General features: G+C 47.1%; 2 protein-coding genes across 2 annotated transcripts in view; one reads left to right on the forward strand and one right to left on the reverse strand.

Moving 5' to 3' along the window:
* Positions 1 to 24,485, reverse strand: part of SYNRG (synergin gamma) — a 134,108-nt gene that overhangs the window by 35,312 nt on the left and 74,311 nt on the right. The window lies entirely within an intron of this gene.
* DUSP14 (dual specificity phosphatase 14) lies at positions 149 to 23,439 on the forward strand. Its single transcript, XM_073315624.1, has 2 exons — positions 149 to 345; positions 21,349 to 23,439. Exon 2 carries the CDS (start codon positions 21,464 to 21,466, stop codon positions 22,058 to 22,060), a length of 597 nt encoding a protein of 198 aa, XP_073171725.1. The 5' UTR covers positions 149 to 345; positions 21,349 to 21,463; the 3' UTR covers positions 22,061 to 23,439.

A 24,485-nucleotide genomic window follows, 5' to 3' on the forward strand; every position in this document is an offset into this window, starting at 1 on the left:
AAGTGCTGTCCTTTTAACAGACAGCCACTCATGAGTTGGCCTCACTCGGCTTTGGGGAAGAGCCAGGCGAGCTGAGCAGTATCTTGGTAACACACACACACACACGCACGCGCACACACACAGAGCTGCTAACACTGAGGGGAGGGGAAAGAAGGAGGGGCTATCACCGGCTGGGAGCCGTGAGATCAGATGTCAGCAGCTCAGGGAGACATTCCCAGGAAGGGACAAGTGCTGCTCATTCATCACCCTGCCCTGGGACGGTCTGGACCACAGCTGCTCTTGTGGAGAGGAAGCAACCTAGGAAGGGAGCTGCTGGGGACCCTGTCGAGATCTCCCAACACCAAGGTAAGAGAGAAACACAAAACAGCGGGACGTTTGAGGCTCCAGAGATGAACTCTTAAAGAAACTAAACTGATCTGGATGGTATTATTCAGGTGCACTACCCTGGTGCTGGGCAAGATGTTAAGCTGTGTGCAAAATTATATATGTCAGTTGTAACAAATATTAAATGCATCAGTGAACAAATATTCAGCCCTGGTGTTAAGAAGTCAGACAGCACGGGGGGGGGGGGTTTGAGGGAAAGGTGGGGGGAATTGAATAGGAACCCTAGGTAATTGCTGAGATAATCTGAGTTTAGTCCATTAATAAACGCCAGTCCATTTGGAAATTTGACCACAACAAGCCTCCACCATGAAGTGCGGTCAAGGGGGCCTCTGAGGAGAAGACAAAAAGATCCCAGCAGTGTCAGAGCTGCCCCTCCTCTGCCTCCACCACTGTCTTACTGCTTGGAGTTTGCACATGCCTGGCAGTCTCCAGTGTACATTTTCCCAGTGATATCAAGGAGGCATGTCTGGAAAGACAGGGGCCTAATGTGAAAAAATCAACTGTGTGTGCAGTTCCCAGAGGGGACTCCTCTCTGTGCTGTCAGTATATTGCCTAAAGGTACAACTGGCTGGGAGGGAAGAGAGAGAAAGGAGGAACTGGAAAAGGAGGGGAGGGATATTGTCCACTGCCAGTGTAATTCCCAGGGGTGTTAGACAATCAGCCAGGCTACCCTGCCTATGCAGGAGGGAATGGGCTTATTTTGTGGGGTTGCAAAAGATAAAAAAGTAAATGTCTCCTGGTTATGTATTTTTCCTCCTTAAACCCACCCGACATTTATAGGGAAGTTCTTAATGAAACTGCCCAGCAAGATGTCCAACCCAGGAGTATTATTTTAATGGTTACAATTAAAGCCGCAACAGATGTTACTGCCCTTGAGTAAGGAAGCTGAATCTCAAAATGTATCCATAACTATAGGGGTATTTAGATAGAATATACCTGTACTGAAACTGTTCGTTCTTAAACTGGTCTAACCTTGTTTTAATTTGTTATGTTCTGCCAAATGCCTGTACTTTATGCGATACCCACTTTGATGCACGGTTCATTTGCAGCTTGCAGATGCTATTTTAAGTCACGTTTGTAAAACTCTCTGAAACTATTAGTAGGGTTGTGTTTTTCGTGGCATGTGTAATCCTCCTCCAGAGCCTAGGCTGGGGCAGGAAGGGCACTTTAGATAGATGTTTGCTGCTGCCTATATTACAGTTACAGGTGAAGCAAGATTGAGCTAACCCTCTGCCTCTTTCTGTGACGGCAAGAAGGCTTCCTCCCCTAGGCTACCTCTAGTGCTCGGGCCAACACCTTGCTCATTTGGGGCAAAGCCATGAAGGATGGGGCATTTACTTCTCTGGGGGCCCTCTCTTGTATCTTGGAAGTCAATGGGAGTTTTGCTGGTTTACACTTGTTTTGGAACCAATCATCTGCCCAACCTGATTAGCCAGGCCAACGCAGTGAGGGATGGGAGTGGGGAGAAGGGATCCTTCCCCCATGCCACGAAGTAGCAGAGGCTGCAGTTAATGCCACGGAGCCTTACGTAGCTTCCCCGCAGGGAAGAAGCTACATACTAGATCCTCCATTGTTAATGTAACTGAGACTCCAACACACTGTCCTGGAGGCTAGTGGACAGAGAGAACAAATACCATGAAACCTTGGTATCCTTACTGAGTCCTGACTCAGGATAAACTCCCTTTGGGTCCACTAGGCCTGGATGAGGATCTGGCCCCCATGACTGGCCGAACTGAACAGCAGGGTGCCTGTGGCCTGTTACTGTTTTACACTGCCTGGATTGTGGGGCCAGTGACTAGATTCCATTGGATGGGAGGATGGGGTGCAGATGTTCATTGGGGTGAACAGGGCTTGAGTGTCTTCTGTAGGAGTTTATCTAATGCAGGTGCCATCACATCAAAATGACCAAGGGAAGGTTTCAAGTTGAGCTCCTCTAATTAAAGTTCCTTTTGCTTTGCTAGTGTAACATGGCGAGCGGATAGGCACTTTAAAAAAAAGTCTCGCTAGGTGCCTTTGAAAAAACCCCTCTGCAGTTCACAAACCCAAGGCTGGGGCTCCAGGTTAGGCGCTTGCAACAGCCGGTCCAGTCTCTCTTTCTGCTGCATGGGGACGCAATTTGCCCTTAGCCTTACTGTGCCTCAGCTCCCAATCTGTAAAATGGGGATAATTGCACTGCTCTGTCTCACAGGGAGGATGTGAGGATGAACGCATTAAAGTTTGGGAGGCGTATGACCCATAGGCTGTCCATGCCAATTGCACAAAGCTGCTTATCCCTGGCATGTAATTCCAAGGGGCCAAAACTGTGGAGCCTTTTCTCATGCAAATAGACTCACTTAAACTAATAGGTCTATTTGAGTGACTTAGTGCTTCTCCACATGAGGGATGATTGCACAATCTAGCCCAAGGTAAACAGGGTGGGGCAAATTCTGCTCACAGTGTAAATCCAGAGCAGCCCCACTGAAGGGAATGTAGTTATTCCAGACTTACACCAGGGCACTCAAGTTCAGAATTTGGAACTTGTCCTTACTATAGAAACAGAGAGCTTTTGTTTCTCCCCTTTCCTCAGTGCAGCATCTAAGGGCCTTACTAAAGTTAGACAGAGCAGCCACCTAATCGCAACACAGTTGATTTCTGGCTCTCTCTGGGGTGCTCACTTTGCTTTTTGCGGGGGAGGGGGGTCACCTGAAGGGACACTGGAAATCACGACACAAAGTAGTGGCCAGATTCATAAAGGCTGACCTCAGACCTGCGACTGCTGACACAGACGGTCAGTGTCACTTTTGCAACATCTGGCACAGTTCTGACTACAAATATCCCTCTGAGTTTTGCTAGCTGGATCTATTTCCCTGGCTCAGCGTCCGGATCGCTGCTATGGGCAGGTCTGATAATCAATGACTGTCTTGTGGTGGGGATGAGATTGGAAAGGGATTATAATCTGTTCCTACTGGACAGCAAATTAGTTTCTTTCATTCTGCAAACCCAGAATATTGGCACCTGCCCTCAGTTCTCTCATTACACATCCAGCTCATCCATAATGAGGTGGCTATGGGAGAAGTGCAGGGGATAGCATTGAAAAGATACAGTTGAGGTACCTTTATGTCAAATCAGGCCTACACTTCTCTAATCATTTATTTCATCAACTGACCTCTGAGTTAACAGGGAACAGATTCCTCTACATTCACCTGAACCACTGGGACACATCTGTCCACCTTCAGGCCCAATGGTGTGTCCCAGGTGAATACCTGATTCTCCTTTTATGCTAAGGCCAAATTCTCTCCTGGTGCATACTGGCCCAGTTTACAGCAGGAGAGAATTTGACCCATAAACTTTCATCAGTGCAAGTCAGGAGTGAGATGAGAATCAACCCAGGTGTGTAATTCCCTCCTGCCTGACAGAAGAGCTGCAGTTTCTTTGCCACATGCACAGCATTTGCAGTCTCTATTTTGGGACTCTGCTGAGAGAATTTTTTCTCCTCACCTTCAACACCCCCAGCAAAACTGAAACCAGAAATATTCACGCAGGCCAAAAGGTGCACACTGGCCATTTCTGTATCAATCTGGGCAGCCATTCAGTGTGTCACACGTTTTGATTCAGGAGCGAATCCTGGTTGACATTTTCAAATTGTGAGAGTTGGAAGTAGGTTTGGTTTGGTTTGAAGGCTCAAAGGTGCAGCCCTGTCGGGTGCGACTGAGGCTCTTTCCAGTCCGTGCGCGTGTGCTTGAGCTTTGCTGTAGTGTAAACAAGCATTGATGCTGCGCCAGCAGGCCACCACATCCAAAGAGCTGCGGTTAACGCAAACAAAACCAGTAGACATGCACCTGATTTGACAGGGACAGTGACTAGCTGAGAGGGAGAGACATGCCCCCTGGTTGTTGCACCTATGCATTGACTCCAGCAGAGTCATCCAGCTGCAGCAGTTCACCAGCATGGGTAGTCCAGGCTCCCAGTGCCATTAGGCCCAAGAAACAAAGCCACCTATACCATCGGAGTACCTCGTCCTAGCTTTCTTTCCCCAGAGGCCTGTTTTTGCAAATCAAATTGGACATGGCAAGTTCCCCCCCCCCCCCCCCGCCATGCATGCTCACTTATTGCTTCAAAAAGGACATGCTGTGTGTCCATAAAGCCAACGGAAAATCGGAAACGTGAAGGCAGAGAGCTAGGCGGATGTGGCTCCCGCCCTTCAAAATAACAAAGAAATCTCTGGATTGCAGCACCAGGTCTCCTGCTGTTTGGGAAGTAAAGAGAAATAATTCAAATGGTAGCGTGCCCATTCCACCCCCCCAACACCCACCCCCTGTATAAGCATCACAGCACTAAAAATATAGCTGGAGACAGATGCCCCGTGAATTTCGCAAGCAGAACACAACCAAGTTCCAGCACCAAGATTCACATTTAGAATCCGTTCTCCACAAGCCATTTCCCCCCTCCCCTGTGAACACAACATGGTGGTTGGAGACGGCCGCCAAGTGCTCTCGGCAGTTCAGTATGAGCAGCTCCTCTCTCACCAGCATCATCGTTTCGCTGGCTCAGAAAACAGGACAAAAGGCAGACGGGGAGGTTGGATTATCTGGAATTTCTCTTCCTCAAACAGTGCCTTGTGGAGGAGGCACAGGGACCTAATGAATCTAGATTTCCCCCCTTGGCAAATAGTCCATGTCACCGCCTGCACGGCTCTTCCTGTTAGGAGTGGGGCTTTTGGGTTTTAAGCAGTAATTCGCAAGGCCAGGAATTTCTAATCAGGAAAGAGGAATTCATTCACCGTTAGTTCTGAGCAACTGTCCATTCAAGCAGGAGTTTGTGAAGCCTTAAGCAGGCAGGGAATTATCTGCAGGGCACCCCAGAATAGGCGAGGGGCAAGAGGGACCTGTCCTTGCTTGGCCCAGCATGGCATCGTGAGAAGCGTTTGCTGCCACGTGTAAACCCCATTTAAAAATAATTGATTCAAACTAGCTTCACCTCCTCTCTCCCCAAACGCATCCCCCTCCCCCAATCTTGCTGAGAGAGTGTCCTCATTCCTTAGACCCACTGCTGCAGGTGGGAGGCCAGGTGTCACGAGGTGACTGAGTTTCATAATGGTTTATTACTGCTCTAACTTTGGAGGCTGTCTTGTGCACACATAACAGCCCCCCTCACCCCACCCTGCCCTTCTTTCAACTGTCGGTGGGATTCCTCACTTCCTGTCCTGAACTGCTGGGAAGCTTTGACAGGGCTTGTCTAACAGCTGCTGCCTATGCTCCAGAGGTGGTAGCAATCCAAAGGTTAAAATAGCAGCAGTTCCTCTATTCCTGTGAAACTGGGCAGATAGGTGGATCATGAGACTCAATTCGTTCGCTGGCAAAACACTTAAAGATCCTCCAATAAAGAAGGGCGGTGATTAGCATGTGCATATTCAGGAGCAGTTGGTAGCATTTAGAGATTGATCTGGAGGAGAAACAGCATGAAAGTGCCAGCTCATTTCCACTCAATGTTGTAACAAATCCTGAAGCCACCTAGGATTTCATGCTTATCCCTGTAAGGCATACTTGGGACGTCACAGCAGCGTGGGAATGGGATAGAGAGGAGCCAGAGCTCTGTCTAGATGACAGAGCTCAGATCCTCTTGCTCCAAAACACTGCCCTCTGTCACTGGAACTAAAAGGAGAATCCTCCTTTAGCAGTGAGCAATATAGGCCCTATGACACTCAGATGAGCAGTTCTGACTCTATCCAGCAGAGGACACTGTAATAGACACACACACACACCCCCAATCCCTTACAGTTTCATAGTTTAAATATTAGGGAACAGACTCTTTGTTGATGCTGAATAGCGCCTTACTGCAGCAGCAGTTCCACTGAAGAAACTGGGATTAATCATGGAGCAAAGTAGTACTCAGAGTAGATACAGGGAACAGAAGCTCACCCCACCTCATCAAGTTATTTCAGCAAGGGCTAAGGGAAAGCCACTTGGACATTGGTTTACAAATCACCAGGGAAAAATTAAGTAGTGATGGGATTGGGATTCTCAGATTGGGAGGACAAAATGAGCTGCACAACTTCAGAATAGGATTGGCCTCCTTCTCTCTTTGCATATTTTGACAAGTAATGAAATGGGAAACAATGCTGATATTTAAATAATCATCTTTAGGCTTCAGAGTTGAGACAGATGGGATAGTTTACACTGCTGGGGTGTTTTAGGCTGCCTGCAGACTCAGGCAGACATCACTGCATTATTGCATCGGATTCACCTTATTTTTCTTTTTAAACGAAAGTTTAGATTCTGGAGCCCCCTGATACAGCCACAAGGGCTAAGTATTGACTTGCTAGGTCACTGCAAACTGGCCCAATCCAAGCCTGACATTCTCACACATGACGTTGGTATCTTACTTTACAGGAGGAGGCTGGGCCTGAAGCCAGAAGTTCATAAATACCAATTCTGCTTCAAACCTTTATGTTCGAATAAAAATCCATTGGCTTCTTGCCTTGGGAAGCTCCCACCCAGAGCCAAGTGGCTGCAGCACTCAGAAGTTTGTAAATATCAGCACATGCTGTGTTACCACCCCCTTCTACTCCCCAGCCTAAATACTTTCCCTGCCTCTGCAACTCCCCCATGGGGAGATGTTGTCAGCAGCTGGCAGGATCCAGCTGTCAAGTGGGGAAAAAAAGCAGCCCTGACTGTTCTGTTCCTCAAAGCAGAGGGGAGAGATGTGATGTTGCATGCAGGGAACACAATGTATGGTGGGAGAGCTCAGTTTAGCTCAGAGGGAAGATACTACTGCAACTACGGAGGGATATTTCCAAAGCAGCACACGTGCAGAATGCTTTGGATCAGAGGAGAAAACATCAGCCGCCAAAAATCCCAAATCTCCGAACCACACCCCTTCATTAAAATCCCTCCCAAAAACTCCTCTCGCTTGTGCCACCCAGGGCTGCTAAATGAGAAAGAGAAAAGCCCGCACCACGTGCATATACCTGCACAGGGTAACCGCAGGATCTTATCGCAACTCTTGCCTTGCTGCCTGCCCCACTTTCTGGTTGCTTGTTGGGTCATGTATAACTCTAGACTGCACGCTCCTCGTACCTGTTTTGCAGAGTGCCTGGCACTGCAAAAGAGCAGTGACAATCGGGGACGGAACACACTTCATGTGGACCCACCCCTGGCTCAGCCACGCTTTATATTAAAGGGGCATCTAGGCTAGGAAACACATGCAATTAATAGATATTTTAATAGAGAGCTAATCCAATATCTAGAGTTCAACTGCTTAATAAATTGCTTATAGCCATCTATAATATACACTGTGGATGGCCTTTAACCACCTACAACAGGTCTGTATCATGCTTTTACCATCTATTAATCAGTCATTAACCCTCATAAGCCATCTATAAATGTACCCTGAATATAAAGCCTGACCCACTGCTCTTTAGAGTAACACCACAAGGCAAGAAATGAGACTCTAGCCCTAGTCTTCACTAGGATTTCCCATGCTAGCACTCAGCAGCGCTAGTGGAAGCCAGAAGCAGGAGTTTTCATGCGCCAGGCCATCTAACCCTGCCCTGCAGCTGCACTGATGAATGGCGAAAGTAGTCAGAGGGTAGCTATAACTTAGCTAGGTAGCTGTACTTCTCATTTGGACACAGTCACAGGGCAGCAGGTCTCATATCTTGCACTGTACCCGAGATGTGCAAATGTCCTGATATAACACAGCGCTGCGGGTGCTTAATGCTTCTGTGCGCCTTTCTAACTTACAGCTCCCTGTGGTTACCTTGATCGATGTAAATCAGGGTTGGCCTCCTAATTAAGCACCTGGACCTACAGGAATCCAATTATGTCATTCCTCCCCCCCCCCCTCGAAGGTTTTGCAATCACTTTCAAGATGTTTCATATAACCAGTTATAAGTTACCAAGGGCCTAGTTTAAAAGGGCAGGTCTGCTCTTCCAAGTGATTCTGTAAGAAGTGGCACCCTCCTAGCGGAGAGACCTGCTCCCTGTGTGCTTTTTACTTCCATTAACCCTGCAAAGCCAATTCAGCTATGAGACAGCCAGCTGGAGTCTACTTCTTTCTTCTGTGCCATCCACAGACTTGTTTACTATGCTCCAATCAGTTATGCCTGCGCAAACCGAACAAAGGCAATGGAGAGCATATTTTGATGGCAGCCAGATTACACTGGTGTCACTGAGGGTGCACAGGTCACTGCTGTCCTGCAGAACATTAATTGCGAGTGACAATGTATGAGAAGGAAAGAACCCAGCTTGACTCTCAAATCTGTGGCTGAATTTGCTGGGTGGAGAATTCTTTATATTTGCTGACTGAGCAGATCTGATATGGATTCACTGGGAGATGATAAATGTGGAACTTCAGGAGGCCATGTTCACATAGTCTGTTTCCAGAGTAGAGTCATGCTGTAAACTCAACCCTAAAACCTTGGGGAAAGGCTAGTCTGTTTTATTTGTACTGGGGAATGCAGTGGTGTTTACGAGCCCCCATCACGGATCGAGCCCCCACTGTGTTAGGCACTGTACAAAGACAGAATAAAATAAGATGGTTCCTGCCCGCAAAAGCTTAGAGTTTCTGAGTTAATGGACGATTTTCAGGAATGAAAACCAGATGGCCCAATTCTGCACTGACGTATCCTCCAGGTTACCCAACTCACTTCTACGCAGTGCAAGTCAGCACATAATTTGGTTCAAGGCTTGCATCATATACCTCTGAGCATTAATTTAGACTGAGACACAACCAAGGCATTCTCTGTCTTTTCTAAAATTATTTCACTTTTACCACCTGGTTTCCATTAACTCTCTTTCTTGACTGACTTGCTTTTCTCCCATCACAAGGTTATACGGATGGGCTCTGAATCAGCTATAACCCTTGTGGGAAGAATTGAGGTATCATCACTGACAGCTCAATGAACACATCAGCTTTTACCCAAAGGCAGCAAAGCAAAAGCCAGCGTAGGACGTTGGATGCATTTAGAAAGGAACAGGGGAATAAGCCATGAATACTGAAATGGCATAATTGCATGAATCAACAGCACATCCACCCCTCAAACCCCACCCCCCATGTCACCCCCAGAGTGACAAAAAATAATTCATCCCATGTCCCACCCCCTGTCCATCCATTGTTTACACACAGGATGGTGAGATATGGTAGGCCAAGCCATTATTGGTGTCATGGATCAAGAAAAGGTTACGAAGCCACTGCTGGGCAGAAGCTTCTGCGCAAGTCTGTGACTGTCGGTGGGACACTCCCACCATCCTCACATTCCTGCTGTTTGGATACAGGGCGAGCAGTCTTCCCTTCTAGAACATTAAAATTACATCTTTGCAAACAGCTAGGGGAAAGGAAGAGAGAGGCCCAGATGTAGGCGTGAATCTGACCCTACTCCTGTGGGCGTAGAAGAAACTGCTACTGACAACATCTGGCTCCGGAGAAGGTTTCTGAGGCAGGCTTGTCCACTGACACACATATTTTAAACACCACTATCCAAGAAAAGCAGCGATTTTTGCTGCTTAGCCTGGCTCAGAAGAGCCCCGAGAAGACTAGCGCACTCTGTGCCTACAATATTGACTTTCCTCTTTAGCACAGTATTAGTGCCCATTTGTCATGTTTAAAATGAATAATTTAATCTCTCCTGGGAGAAGGGTAAGATCCGGCTTTAATAGTGACATTTCACACACCCGAGCCACTAACCTGATTAAAACCCCAGACAATGCTTCAGGAAAGGACCAGAGACTTAGTTTCCTTTCTCTCAGGGAAAGCGCAATCCTCTAGATTTAGTTATTTCCCAAATGGTACCACAAGGGCCTTGTTGCAAGTAACTCAGGGTCTGAGACATGCTTTATACTTCTTTAATAAGCACTGAACTCTTCTGTACCTCTTTTCATTCGTAGATCTCAAAGCATTTTACAAAGGTCAGTATTGTCCTCTCCATTTCACAGACACAGAATCACAGAGAAGAAAGTGACTTGCCCACGGTCACCTAGCAGACCAGCGGAAGAGCGAGGAATTGAACCCAGTTCTGAGTCCTAGTCCAATAGTCTATCCACTAGGCCACACTGCCTCCCCAATTTTAGGGGCTCCAACATGCCAAAGACTCCACAAGATGATGTAGCCACAGCTGTCAGCTATTGACCACATTACTTTGTTGTTCCCTTATTTTTCAAATAGGAATCTAACCCCAACATCAAGCACTGAGGGCCAGACTGTCACCTGCTCAACACCCACAATTAGGGCCAGCTTTTTAGGAGCTCTGCTCCCATTGGGCATTTGAATAAAGGGCCAGGTTTCAGAACAGTCAACCCTGAGTATCCAAAAATATCATGATTTAGGTCCCTTGAGATTTTTTTTTTTTAATTTCATGATTTTTAAGCCAAACGATGCTGTTCCTATTTGCCTTTTAGGGAGCACTCTGGTCATGTTTTCAAGCATTTTTCTGCACCCAAGGCGTAGAAACTTACTAGTTTTAAAAACAAAAGCAGAGCGTCTCATGCAATCACAGGATTTCAGGAAATGGAGCCATCAGACAGAGTCCCACAGATGTCACACGACTTGCATTAAAAGTCACAAGAGCTGGCAACAGAAAGTCATTTTCCAGAGCTCGGCACCCAACATGCCTAGCTTGTAAGAAAATCTGGCCACTTATTTTGGTGCCTGAATAAAAACTGATTTCTTTCAAAGCTCTGACCCAGAGGGTGAGTGCTGCACCCTGCTGAAAAATCCCACCTTTAGTGTTTAGTGGGTGCGTAAAGACAAATCCCCAGGCATATCAATGGAAAACTTTGATTTAGGTCCCTTGTGTCAGCTTGGAGAAGCTTAGAGACACTAGAATTTGCACACACTGAATGGTTTCAGAGTAGCAGCCGTGTTAGTCTGTATCCGCAAAAAGAAAAGGAGGACTTGTGGCACCTTAGAGACTAACCAATTTATTTGAGCATCAGCTTGCTACAGCTCACTTATATACGTTACCATGCACACTCTAACGAGAGTGATCGGGTAAGGTGAGCTATTACCAGCAGGAGAGTGGGGTGGGGGGGGCCCTTTTGTAGGGATAATCAAGGTGAGCCATTTCCAGCAGTTGACAAGAACGTCTGAGGAAAGGGGGGGGAATAAACATGTGGAAATAGTTCTTGATTATCCCTACAAAAGGTTCCCCCCTCCCCCAGCTCTCCTGCTGGTAATAGCTCACCTTACTCGATCACTCTTGTTGCAGTGTGTATGGTAACACCCATTGTTTCTTGTTCTCTCTGTATATAAATCTCCCCACTGTATTTTCCACTGAATGCAACCGATGAAGTGAGCTGTAGCTCACGCAAGCTTATGCTCCAATAAATTGGTTAGTCTCGAAGGTGCCGCAAGTCCTCCTTTTCTTTTTGCACACACTGAAGGTCTCCCCCCAGTGATTTAAGCCAACAGGGCCAGAGCAGCAACCCTGGGCGGGGGGGAGGTCGAGAGCCACCCTCTAACCACAGCACTGGCACTAATGCAAAGCATCCCGCATGCTGCTTTCTTAGCGTACCTCAACCCGGATTCACAGAGTCCTCTGCCTGTCCGCTCAGGCCCCCCCTGTTCCTTCGAGACTGTCCCACCATAGGAAACCACATACCTGTTAGCCGGTACATAAAACGCAGGGCCAGCTGCCCATGGTGTCCATGCTTGGCTGAGGACCTCAGAGGCTGTGATCCCTGGTGGCAGGAGGCAGACTGGCTCTGAAGCCCTTCTGAGGGGGAATAGCAGGAGGGTGAACTCTCCTCCGGGAGCCGCGGGTTTGCCAGGCCTTCCACAGAACTCCACTCCAGCAGGGCAGGGCTGCGGGGACTCCGTCACCTGAGAAGGGCCTGGAGCCTTTGACTATGGGACCTTCTCACAACACCTTATCAGCCAGGCTCCTCCCCACAGCCCCTTAAACACATGTGGAAGTGCAAGAAGCCACCAATCACTGCTAGAGGGGAGGAGCTTGCTTCTGTTTCCCCCCTTCCCCACCCTCAATTGCATAAGGGTCAAAGCAGCACACCCAGTGGCCCACAGCCTTTCCTCAGGTGGCTACCACCAAACACCGGGGGGAGAGCGTTCACTTCAGGGGGACGCGTCCCAGCGGCTGAGCTCTGTGGCGTTGGGCTGGCCAAGATTTGATAAGAGCCCAGAGCAGAGGTCTCCAAACTTTGGGGCGCACCCCCCCTGCAGGGGTGTGGAGGAAGGTTCTGGGGCGGGGAGAGGCAGAGGGCAGGGCAGGAGCACCACCCAGGCCCGCTCCACCCCCAGACGTGGCCCTGGCCATGACTCCACTCTTGGCCCCAGCCTCGGCCCCCAATCCCTCCACCAGCCTCAGCTCCTGGCCACAGTTCTCTTCCTAGCCCCACCCCTACCCCCAACTGCAGCCCCAGCCTCAGCCCCCTTACCCCTGTCCACACCCTGCTCCTGGCTCTGGCTCCCGGGGTGGGGGAGGGCGTGGACGGGGCAAGGGGGGGGCATGACTGTGAAAAGTTGGGGGACCACTGGCCAAGAGGCTCCCTGTGGATTAGTGGTTCTGTGCTGTTGTGTCACAAATTGCCAATAAGAACACAAATCAGGGCCCGATGCCGGATGGAAAACTGCCCACTAATTAGCATGAGGCCATCAAAGAGCCATCAGTTGGCACAGATTCCTAGCCAATACTGAGCTGGACAGACCAGCTTTGGTTCAGTGGCCGAGAAAAGAAGGATTTCACCTACTGCCCTGCACAGTCACCCGTTTTCTCCCCAGAGCGATTAACTTTTCTAGAACAAAGAAAACCCCTCCTCTTTTTGAAGCTGCATGGGGGAGTTTGCTTTAAAAACAACCCTCAAAATAATATTTCTGTGCAACTGGCATGTGGCCAGTGTGCCTTTATTAACACTGTCTCAGAACTGCCCCAGCGTAGGTTTGGAAAGTAAGACAGTTTCCCCAAATGCAGTGGTGCATCAGCACATACGTAGCATTCATTCAGAGGAGGCTCCCAGCTCCTGCAGGGCAATGACACCTTAGTAGCAAACCAGGTGGAAGACACACGTGTGTCTCAGTGGATGTATTCTGCTGTCAGAGTCCAAAATAAAGTGGGGGGGGTTTGCACAGCTTAATTCACTGGGGAATATCTCTCTCCTTGACTCTTCCTGTGGTTAGGAATAATGTCAGTACTGCTTGCTCTTACGGGAGGGAGCCAATGAGGGCTGATACTCTAGCGACCGTGGAAAGTACTTGGTTATGGCTGGGTGGGATTCTCATGGGTTCGTTGATTTTTAGGCCAAAAGGGACCATCATGATTATCAAGTCTGCATGAAGTCAATGAGATTTGGGCACATAGGCCCAGGTCCTCAAATTTAGAATCCTAACATGCATTGATTTCAACAGGAGTTAGGAGTCTAAATATATTTGTGGACTTGGGTCCTAACTCCTTTAGAAGCCTTCATTGGGGATTTTTAAGAGCAGGGTAGACAAACACCTGACAAGGATGGTCTAGGTAATACTTTGTCCTGCCTTGAGTGCAGGGGACTGGACTAGATGACCTCTAGAGGTTACTTCCAGTTCTATGATCCTATGAAAATCCCACATTATATAACCAAGCAAGGACAACCAAAACAAAGAGGAAGAATGAGAAGTGTAAGGCGATTTTCACTCCCCAGACTACTTTCCCTAGCAGAAGCATTTCAGGCTCTTGAGAGAAGAATACCATGATTCAGGATGCGTGAAGGGGCAAAGCAAACTGCTCTGCTTCCTCGTGTGAGAGCTCATAATAGAGTCTGTCCTGCACTTTCAAACCCCAGTGGCCTCTATTACGTTGTGCTCCCCAGTCCAAAGAACGACATTTAACGTTCCTGTACTAACAGCTGAACTCCTCTCTGATGTGATGAGCACGCCTGCGGTAGAAATGGCCTGCTTTGCTCGCGCTCTGAATTTTTTCTCTTTTGTCATTGGATTAGTTGGAGACTTGGCGGCCTGCTTAGTGAATTTGAACATCAGCAGCTCTTCTCCACATAGTGTTAAGCTAGCTGCTGGTGGAAAGATCCCCCCCCCCTTTTTTTTTCCTAAGTGGAACGGTCATAGTGACTCTTGTGTTAAGAGCAATAGTGTCCGAGTCTAGAGGGGAGTGAGAAAAATAACTGGCTTTATAAAGAGAGTAATTCAGCTGAGTTCAATGGAAACTGCAATGGCAGACATTCAGTGAAGACTTGGGCCTAAGAAACTCCACTAGCCAAAGGGAGGTGCAAGCTTTATAATAAATTGTGTGTGCATGCACGCACAGACACACACACCCACACACACACACCCCTAGCTACCTCACTGTGGTCAGCAGAGATCCCCCTGTACCAAGACCATGGCCCCTTGCTAAAAGAGTTTATTCAGCAGGATGAACCAGATCATAGAGGGACTGGGGCATAATTACCTGCACCCAGCCAGTGTGTTACAGTTACACCATCCAACAAACTCTTATTGGGTGAGTCCATGAAACAGGTACCTAGCTCTCAAAAGTTGCAAATTAACCCTTTCATGGTAGGGACTGTGCTAGATCAAAATAGGGTCACTGGGCCAGTGCTCACTGATTAACAGCAGGTGTGAAATTCCCCTTCACTACTTTGCTATGACTGCAAGGCTGTGCAGGGGACCTTGGCTGCTTTGGGGAGCCTGGCAGAGTGTTCACTAACAATCCCAGGGAACTGCCTACATGACACTACGATCTGAGGAATTTGTGCATAACTGTCGGCACTAGATATGTAGCACATTATGTTGGACACTGTCCAGGTTCCTTAATCTATGGGCTGTCCTGTTAAATTTACTGCGGTGACTAGCTACCACAATTGAAATAAACAGGCCTTTATTTTATATTGATTTTATCCTCTCATTTTTCCAAGCAGGGCAGCATCCTGGGTATTCCAATGGCAGAACCACCATCAGTTTTGTGAATGTCAAATAGACCCACGTAACAATAACAAATGTGTATCTGGTAAGGCAAACAAGCAACATCACACATTAACCAGCAGCAAAAAATCCCCACAAACAACTGACAGGAATTTTACCCTGGCTGGGAGAGGCCATCTAAGGCTAGATGCTTGCTGCAATTCACACACAGGCAGCTTCGTGCCACACAAGCTGGTGTGTGGTTTACAAAGCAGGACTGGCTTGTGGAGGGTAAAAGTATTAATCATTTGGTGTCTGCAGAAAGTTGCTTCCTGAAAAGCAGACACTAGGGCACTGGGCTGAAGCGCTTTGAACCTCTCAGGGGAGCAGCCCGAGACTGGCATGTTGTCCTGTCTGTTTGGTTGATCAGCTGGCTAGTGCCAATGAAGCGTTAAGGCGAGAGCTGTGTAGTAGGTGTCGCTCTGGAGGCTGGCAATGGGACTTGGAGCATTCAGCAAGGAGCAGTGTAACAGGATGCTCCTGTGGGGGTTGTTGGCAGCAGGGATCAAACCCAGGACCTCTGGATCTGAAAGCACGAGCCTCCACTCACTGAATTCCACAAAGGCTGGACAGACTCAAACGTCTAGCTGATTCAGCCACTACAGGGAGACAGAGAGGCACCCTGAGCAAGCACAGGTTACACAAGGTTGCCTGTTCTAGTCCAAACCCGGTCACTGGTGACAGAGTTGTTAATAGGTGAGGGCCCATATGACACAAGCTGGTGGTCACCCTCCTGTTCCCACTAGACAGATGGCTCCATCGGCAAAGCCAGCCTCTGCACAGAGCTTAAGGACTGAAAGGGCCCTGGAGTCTGACCTCCCCTCTTACACTGAGGAGGGATCACTCCATGTCAAGGCTGCGGCTCCTGGGCAAAATGTGGATGTTGCCCCTAAATATGCGCACAAATATTCATGAACCAAAAGGGCTAAGTTGCAGGGTAAGGGGCTTAAAAATGCCAATACCAGTCGTGCTAGCCAGGCACGTGTATTCTGCTGTAATGAGCCACATGCTGGAGAGGCCTCACTCCTGCCTCTGGAAAGAGCGGATGCGTCCAGCTGAATATTTAAGATAGACAAGCTCTCACCCCTCCTTGACTCTGCCGTTTTTTGGAACAGAAGATCTGATCTCTACTAACTGTATTATCTGTTGAACTGAACAGGAACAACAGACTGTGCTGATTAACATCAAATAGCCCTGTGCAGAGCAGTTAAGGTGATGCTAACATCGGTCAAAGGCCCAGTAAGGAGTTTGCTGCCCAACTCCCTCTGACTTTCAATGGGAATTAGGTGTTCAGCTGCCCTTTGTGTCTCTTACTATCTCCCTCTACAAGCATTAGGCTCCCGTGGTGTCTTTATCTTGATCGAGAGCAGAGCCACCCATCAGAGAGAGAGAGAGCGAGAACTACATAAAGGGACATGGCATCAAGGAAATGGGAACACATGGAGCTGCCTGATTCCTAATAATAAAAGCTAAGCTATGAATAAATAGAGGAAAACAAGGGCCTGGAGTCCTGTGTTAAAAAATGCTTTGAAGATGTCAGGGTGTCCCCCATCACCTTCACTGCTGGTAGGAACCCCGCTGCCAAACTGAGCACTAGCCAACTGCTTGTTCAAGGCTCGGAGGGGAAGCCTGTGGCAGTTCGAACTTGATTATGGCTGTGCAGTCCCTCAGCAAAGCCCAAGTTCTGTAACCCAACTGAAAACAATTAGATGAGAGCTGGAGCAGGTGCCTGCCATCACTGAATTGCAGCCGCATATTTGCGCATTGCCACCACTTGCAGTCAAAGAGAAAGGCCGTCCAAAGGGGCGTTTTCTGACTTTGACACATGCTTCCGCAAAGGAGATGCGCACTGGTTTTAAACAATCATATTCTCCTGCCTCCAGCTAGCTTGACTCAGTTCCTGAGCCACAGTCAGTCAACGTCCAGCGTGCTCTGTGCCTCTGAGTAGCAGTGAAGGTGCATTAAGGTACTCGTCAGCAGTGTTTTGCAAGGGGTGCTTTTTACAACGTAACAAAGCCATCGTCATCCTGAAATGTCACTGTGCTGCATGCTACTGTCATGGACAGCAGGGGTAGAACTCTGATCCTCCTGCCCCCAAAAGACAGGACCCTCTTAGTCTAAAGAACCACCTCAGTTAGCAGTTAGAAAGTGTATGAAACACAGTTGAGTTATGAATTCTGTCCAATAGAGGGCAGTGATATACCTGCCACTTTGCCAATTTCATTCCAATATTTAGAGGCAGGATCCACATCAGGCATCCTTTGGATTTTCGACTGCCTGCCTCAGGCAGATGTAGTTATTTATATAGCACTGTGGATGTACATGACTCTGTCTAAGCAAAGAAGAGAAGCACTTACAGCCTTTATTATGCCTGTTTGTACTGGCTTGCTGCCTTCTAAGCAGAAATCCTAGCAGCTCAGATCAACCCTCCATACGGTGCCTTTTATCGTTCACCATTGAGTTTGCCTGCCCATTACACTTGATTGGACACCTGACACCAGCATACCATGTTTTATTTATCTCCCGAGATGCGGGCTCCGAAGACCAAATCAGCTTTTCCTTTGCCCTCTGCTGTTCACCTGAGCTCCTTCCCATTTCAAGCTCAGCATGCAGTTTGTGGGTAGCTAAAAATCCACGTAAGGAAAAAAGATTCCTTTCCCACTTACCATCCGAGTAACCCTCCCCGTGTAAGCTAGAGCAATGCAGAGTACATCAGCCTCTTGCTCTTGGCTATATCTTGGTTAGACAAAAAGGGTAGCAGGGAGTGAAAAGCAAAGGTGTGCAATACTCAAAGCCTTTTCAAAGGAGGCTGGCTATGACTCACTCTTTGCCTTGGAGTTCACCACACCATAGCAGCATTTTCAAGAGGACAGTGTGTTGGTTCTTATGTTCAGCAAGCATTCTTTCATGGAGCTACATTATTTTTAGGCTAATCAGTCTGTGTAAAAAGGGAGCTATCCCAGTCAGATGACTTCATTGTCATCTGTTCGCGTACAACAAAACGAAGGTATTCGTGTCACATTCCTGGAGCCAGCTCAGAAAAGCTGAGCACTGAATTTGGCTTTGAGTCAACCGACTTCAGCACTTTTCTTCTCTGGCGCTGAAACTCATTTGAATGCTTCTCTGGCTCCAGAGTCATGAAATGATCATTTCCTCTTGTCAGAGGAATGCAGTCACCCTATCACAGGAAAAATGATACCGGCAAGGAGTTGGCTGGCCTGTTCTCCTCCTGGACTCTCTTTTTGGTAGAGGATACTTTAGAAAACCTACAAGGGAAAAGGCTGGTCTTGTGATTAAGGCACTAGATTGGGATTCTGGAGATCTGGGTGCTATTTCCAGCTCCATTTACTAGGGTTCACTGTGTGAACCTACAGCACAGAACAGTGAGACAGTTGTTTATTGAGAGTCTCAGTTCCTCTGCTTCTATGTTGTATCCCTTGGCCTATACAGTGTTGCCAACGCTCATGATATCCGATGGGTTTCTTAAAGCCTTCGTTCCTGGATTCATGTCATTAGGTGAGAATCTCAGCTTTCCCTTAAAACAAAACAAAAAACCTGCAAGTTTTTAGCCTTCAAAAATGCAGAGAAAAGGCTGAAACTATGATCCAGATGCACCCTAAAGGCTCCAAACCCAGAAAACCAAGTGAACCCACCATTTATCATTCCAGTGATTTGGGGGGGGGGGAGCGACTGACTCATGATTCTGAATACTTCGGGCTGCCAATCCAGCATTTATTTAGGATGTAAGCTCTTCAGAGGAGCAGCAAACTATTATCCTCTGTACATTCAACACCTACCCTAAAAGCAGCAGTTCCTTGTTCTCCTCCCAGTTCAGGTTTGGATTCGTTACACCAACAACAGCAGCAGCTGCTGCCGCGGTACCTTAGCTGTGTGCCCGAAGGGAGAGTTCCACAAAAGGAAAGGCTTCCCCTGCATGTAAGGGTCCAAGACCCTTCTTTTTCCATTCTTTCTAATGTAGAGTCTGATGCGGATAATGCAGCGATTTTATTCCTTTGAGAAAGCTAGCTGACATACATGCTCTTGCTGGATGGGCACAGCAGAAATGTCCAGACAGCTACGTAACATGTCATGAAGGCATACATAAAGGCCGCATCCAGGGCATTCGAACTCAAAACCATCAGCACCAAAAACTCAAGTCCTTACTGGTTGAGCTAAAGGAATAATTTAGTTAGCTGGGTGTGTAGCGCAAGCTTTATCCTAACAGGAACAAGGCACTAGATGGAGATAGTCGCGCACATTAAATCAGCGCATTACAGATACATGCCAAAGAACATACTGACACTGTTTAAAGTGTTACTAGGTTACTGAGAGGGCCCTACCAAATTCATGGCCATGAAAAACACATCACAGACCGTGAAATCTGGTCTCCCCTCATGAAATCTAGTCTTGTGTGTGCTTTTACCCTGTATTATATTGATTTCTCAGGCGAGACCCGTGTTTCTCAAACTGGGGGTCCTGACCCAAAAAGGAGTTTCGGGGGGGGAGGGGGGGAAGTCAACAGCCACCACTCTTTGGCCACCATCAGCAGCACAGAAGTAAGGGTGGCAATACCATCCCATGGTGCCCTTACTTCTGTGCTGCTGCCTTCAGAGCTGGGCGGCTGGAGCGTGGCGGCTGCTGACTGACGGCCCAGCTCTGCAGGGAGCAGAACAAAAGTAAGGGAGGCAATACCATACCATGCTGTCCTTCCTTCTGCGCTGCTCCTGGAGGCGGCTGTGCCTGCAGAGCGGGGCTCCTGGCCTGCAGCCGCCGCTCTCCAGCTGCCCAGCTCTGAAGGCAGGGCCGCCGCCAGCAGCAGGGCAGAAGGAAGGGTAGCAGTACCGCAATCCCCCCTACACCGCCCCACAACTCCTTTTTGGGTCAGGACCCCTATAATTACAACACTGTGAAATTTCAGATTTAAATAGTTGAAATCATGAAATTTACGATTTTTAAAATCCTATGAGTGTGAAATTGATCAAAATGGACCCTGAATTTGGTAGGGCCCTAGTTATTGATGATGTAACGTACCTGCAGTATAGTGTTGAACACAAAATGTTATAGCGAGCTTATCTCTTTGATTCATAGATTTTAAGACCAAATGGGACCGCTATAGCATCTAGTCTGACTTCCTGTATATCTCAGGCCATTACATTTCACCCAGTTACCCCTGTACTGAGCCAATAACTTGGTTTGACTAAAGCATAATTTGTGTTTGGCTAAAGCAAATCAATTCTTTGGATGAGTAATTCCCAACATCAGGTTGAAGAGAACAGCTGCCAATTTAATTTCCAGACTGAGATTGTTTGAAGATGACCTGCAAATTATTAAAATAAACTGGGAATGTGCCCTTCTTTGCTTCTCTATGGTCTATGGAGAAGGCCTAACAGGTTGGTGAGGAGGAGGGGAGGGAAAGGGTATTGAAAAGGTTTTTTCTTGGTTCTGCCCAGTGGGTTTATTTGTTTGTAATTTCTGAAATAGCAGGAATGCCCAGCTGTGGTCTTTGCTGGAGGAAACGCTGGCGGTCCCAGAGGCTGTGCACTGCTAGTTCATAAAGCTTAAGGGAAGGGGGAGGGTTCTCACTCCTGAACAAAGGCTTCCTTTCTCCAGTATGTCAGTCACTGGCATTAAAAAGAATCAGTCTGAAAATCTCTTCCCTTTGTACACTCATTCAGCTCTCACGCTCTCGGCTGTGGTAACAGTACCATTTTATTTGTTCTCCAGACAGTCTTCCAACCTAGACAGGACCGGACTTTCTACGATGTGTGGGGGGACGACACACTTTCAGGTCTCTAACTATGATAAAGGGAACGGAAGGGTAAACTCCTAGTGTTTATTTTCTTTGTAGGTGACCTATTTTAGATATCTAAAAAGGGAGGGTGCATTTAGGAGGAAGGAGGTGTAAACCATGTGTTTTTCACTATTTGTCAAGGGGCCCAACTGTGCATACAAGACAAAGGCAGTCCTTGCCCAGGAGAGCTTACACCACTGGGGACACTCCAGGGCATAGTAGGATTCTGCGTTTCTACATTCGAGGGCTGCTGTTATCTCTGTCCCACTTACAGTGTTGCTTGTATTTTACAGGGTTAGTGACCAAGTGGAGAAAAGTTCTAACTTAAAGCCTCCAGGCAAGACAATTCCCTTGGTAGATCACATTGGATCCCTTCCCATAATGGAAGCCTGAGAAGCAGGAACCTCCATGACCTCCAGAAACCACCACTCCTTACCACGAGTTCTAATGGCACCTCGAATGTTTACTGAAGGAGAACTTGGGGGCATTGCCCAAATCACCCCGTCTCTGTACCTGAGCAGGGGCAGCGTGGCCTCAAACCGACAACTGCTTCTGGCCCAGGGCATCACCTGCATAATCAATGCCACCATTGAGATCCCCAACTTAAACTGGCCCCAATTTGAATATGTCAACGTACCTGTGGCTGACATGCCTGATGCCCCCATCTCCCTATACTTTGACAGCGTGGCTGATAAGATACAAAGCGTCATGCGGAAGAACGGGGCCACCTTAGTCCACTGCGCAGCTGGTGTGAGCAGATCGGCCACCCTGTGCATCGCTTATCTGATGAAGTACCAAGAAGTCTCTCTGGTTGAGGCTTACAACTGGGTCAAGTCAAGACGCCCCATCATACGCCCCAACGTGGGTTTCTGGAGGCAGCTGATAGACTACGAGCGGAAGCTGTTTGGGAAGACGACGGTTAAAATGGTACAGACACCGTATGGTATACTCCCAGACGTTTATGAGAGAGAGGGGAGACCCCTCATGCCTTACTGGGGGATTTAATGTGATTGCATCAACAGGAAGAAGAAGAGCACAAGAGACTTGCTATTCTGCATCTACCAGACTGGAGACATTCCCTTCTCTTTTGATTGGCCAACTTTTAGTTCTTTACTATACAGCAGAACCTTGCTAATTGTCACATCCCTAACCAGCAAGGCCAACAATTCCTAAAAAAACTTATATACACACACATGGAATCCTTGATTGAACATTACAGTGAGCTCTCTTTACTAAATTTAATTCTTCCACAAAGCATCCCCTGCAGTCAGTTTATTAGTATACTACAAGTGAAGAACTAAAAGGCATGTGGCAGAATTAATGAACAAAGTACGCTTTGTGATGAGGTAGCCTGAATATTTCTTTACTAGCTTATTTTCTTCCGTGCAAAACCCTGTAGCCAATGAGCAGCATTAGCACAAAATGAATGAGGTCCGCCTCTAAACTCCAATTCCATGTGTTTGTTTTATTGAGAGACAGGGAGGGAGGAGCGTGGAAATGCACTGCTAATGCTGTCATTTTCTTTAAATACCATAGTGGTTCTCAATATATAGTGTTAGAGAGCGTTAGCCAGCTTTTTAAATCTTTATAAGTAGTTAAGCCAGTCAAAGCCGGTCATAAATAAAATAATTTAAACAACTAAGACAAATGAATGCTGCCATGTCCCGCCCCCGCCCCCTAGTCCACATCAGGGTAGCAGTTCCTGTGAGCATTTATACACCTGAATAATGTTATGTCATTAGTAAGTGTTTGCATGACTGGGGGGCAAACAACAGAGCTCATTTCAAAGTGAAGATCAGTACAGAAATGATGGGTTAACCTTTCCCACACTGGCCAGCCAAATGAAGCTTTGTCTACACAGTTACCCTCCCAAAGGGGTTGAGCTGTATTTTTTAGTATTCAGTCAACCGGTAAATAGAAAGTAGATAAATCTGCTTGATAACTTAGCTGTAAGTATAGTCATGACCTGCCTCAGATCTTTTCTGATTCAGTGTTATGGCCTCAAGGATTACGTTGCATTCCTGAATTTTTCTAAGCAAAATACGTTAATCTGTTAAACCTCCTGTACAAAGGTGTCTTTATTGAGAAGTCTGTTTTGTTTTGCTTCTGATGAGAAAGAGAGATTCTAACTTGAAAAGTGGTAGAAGATACTAGATGATATGACAGCTGAGTTATGAGTATTATCCACATCCTTGCCTGTCACTAACAAACATAGCTGGAACATCGAAAGAACAAAGCAAGTATCTTACTCAACAAGACTGTTTGTGGCCTTCCCTGTATCGCTAAAGGAGGAACATGCAGATTTCTGGATACAGAGAGATAGATACCTGATTTAAATGAGAGACTATCCTTGTAACAAATTTTAATAAAGATTAAAACTAGAACTCAGGAGTTCCTGTTCATACTCGGGCTCTTACCGTCTCTGAATTTCCAGCAACAACACTGGTTAAGCTTCAATAGTAACGTTAATACAAATCACAAATACAAATGCATTTTTATTAAAACTTGTAATCAGTTACCAGTACCTTGACTAAATTGTGTACACTAAATCTAGACCTTCAAGACACACTAACATAGACCTCTCACTACAGAAAAGTCAAGCACTGAATTTGGCTCACTACTGCATTTTTATCGTCTGGAGTTGTATTTGAATTTCCGAAATGCTGATATTCTGGTTTAAGAAAAGTATTGGAAGTGATCGATGTGTTTGTCATAATGATTTGTTGCACCAGACAGTAGAGTCTACAACCTAGTGGGCAGGATTCTGGTCTTCCAGGGTAAATCAGAACAACTGAAAACAATGAAGTTGTCCCTTGTGAAAAAACAGCATTTAAATGGGATCAGAATCAAGTCTCTATAGCCTGAGCTGCACATGCATCAGTGGGAAAACAATCTAAACGGATTCATGACAGAGGGGTTGGCCTGAATCCAAGAGATACACTTTGATTAACTCAGTACTGGAAATAAGTTTTCAAATGAACTGTGAAGATCTGAATTTCACCACAGTGGGCAGGTACCACTTGCTGAAAATCATCTACTGGGAAAAGAAAATGCTACATTAGCTTCTAGGGTCAGATTCAGTGTCCAATGAAGTCAATGGAATGACTCCCATTGAAGCCAGTGGCCAGTGAATTGGGCCCCAAGTCCACTTACTGCGTTTGGTGGGATAATGGTGCAAGGAGATATAAAAGGGAGAACTCGGCTTACCTCTTGAGGCATAGAAATGAGAAGCATCCACGGAAACCACGTCAGCTGTAGGCTCAACAAATACATGGATCTAAGGTTTTGGGTGTAATGAGACCACTGTTAAAATGACGTTGTTATAAAATACCTTAATGCTTTCAAGAGCACAGACATTTAAAGCGTCCCAAATGGTTATTTTTCCTTATATGTGTAGACCCAATTCCACTGAAACCCCTTTTTTACATTT

The sequence above is a fragment of the Lepidochelys kempii genome, chromosome 17, assembly GCF_965140265.1.
Source record: "Lepidochelys kempii isolate rLepKem1 chromosome 17, rLepKem1.hap2, whole genome shotgun sequence".
Lineage (NCBI taxonomy): Eukaryota > Metazoa > Chordata > Testudines > Cheloniidae > Lepidochelys > Lepidochelys kempii.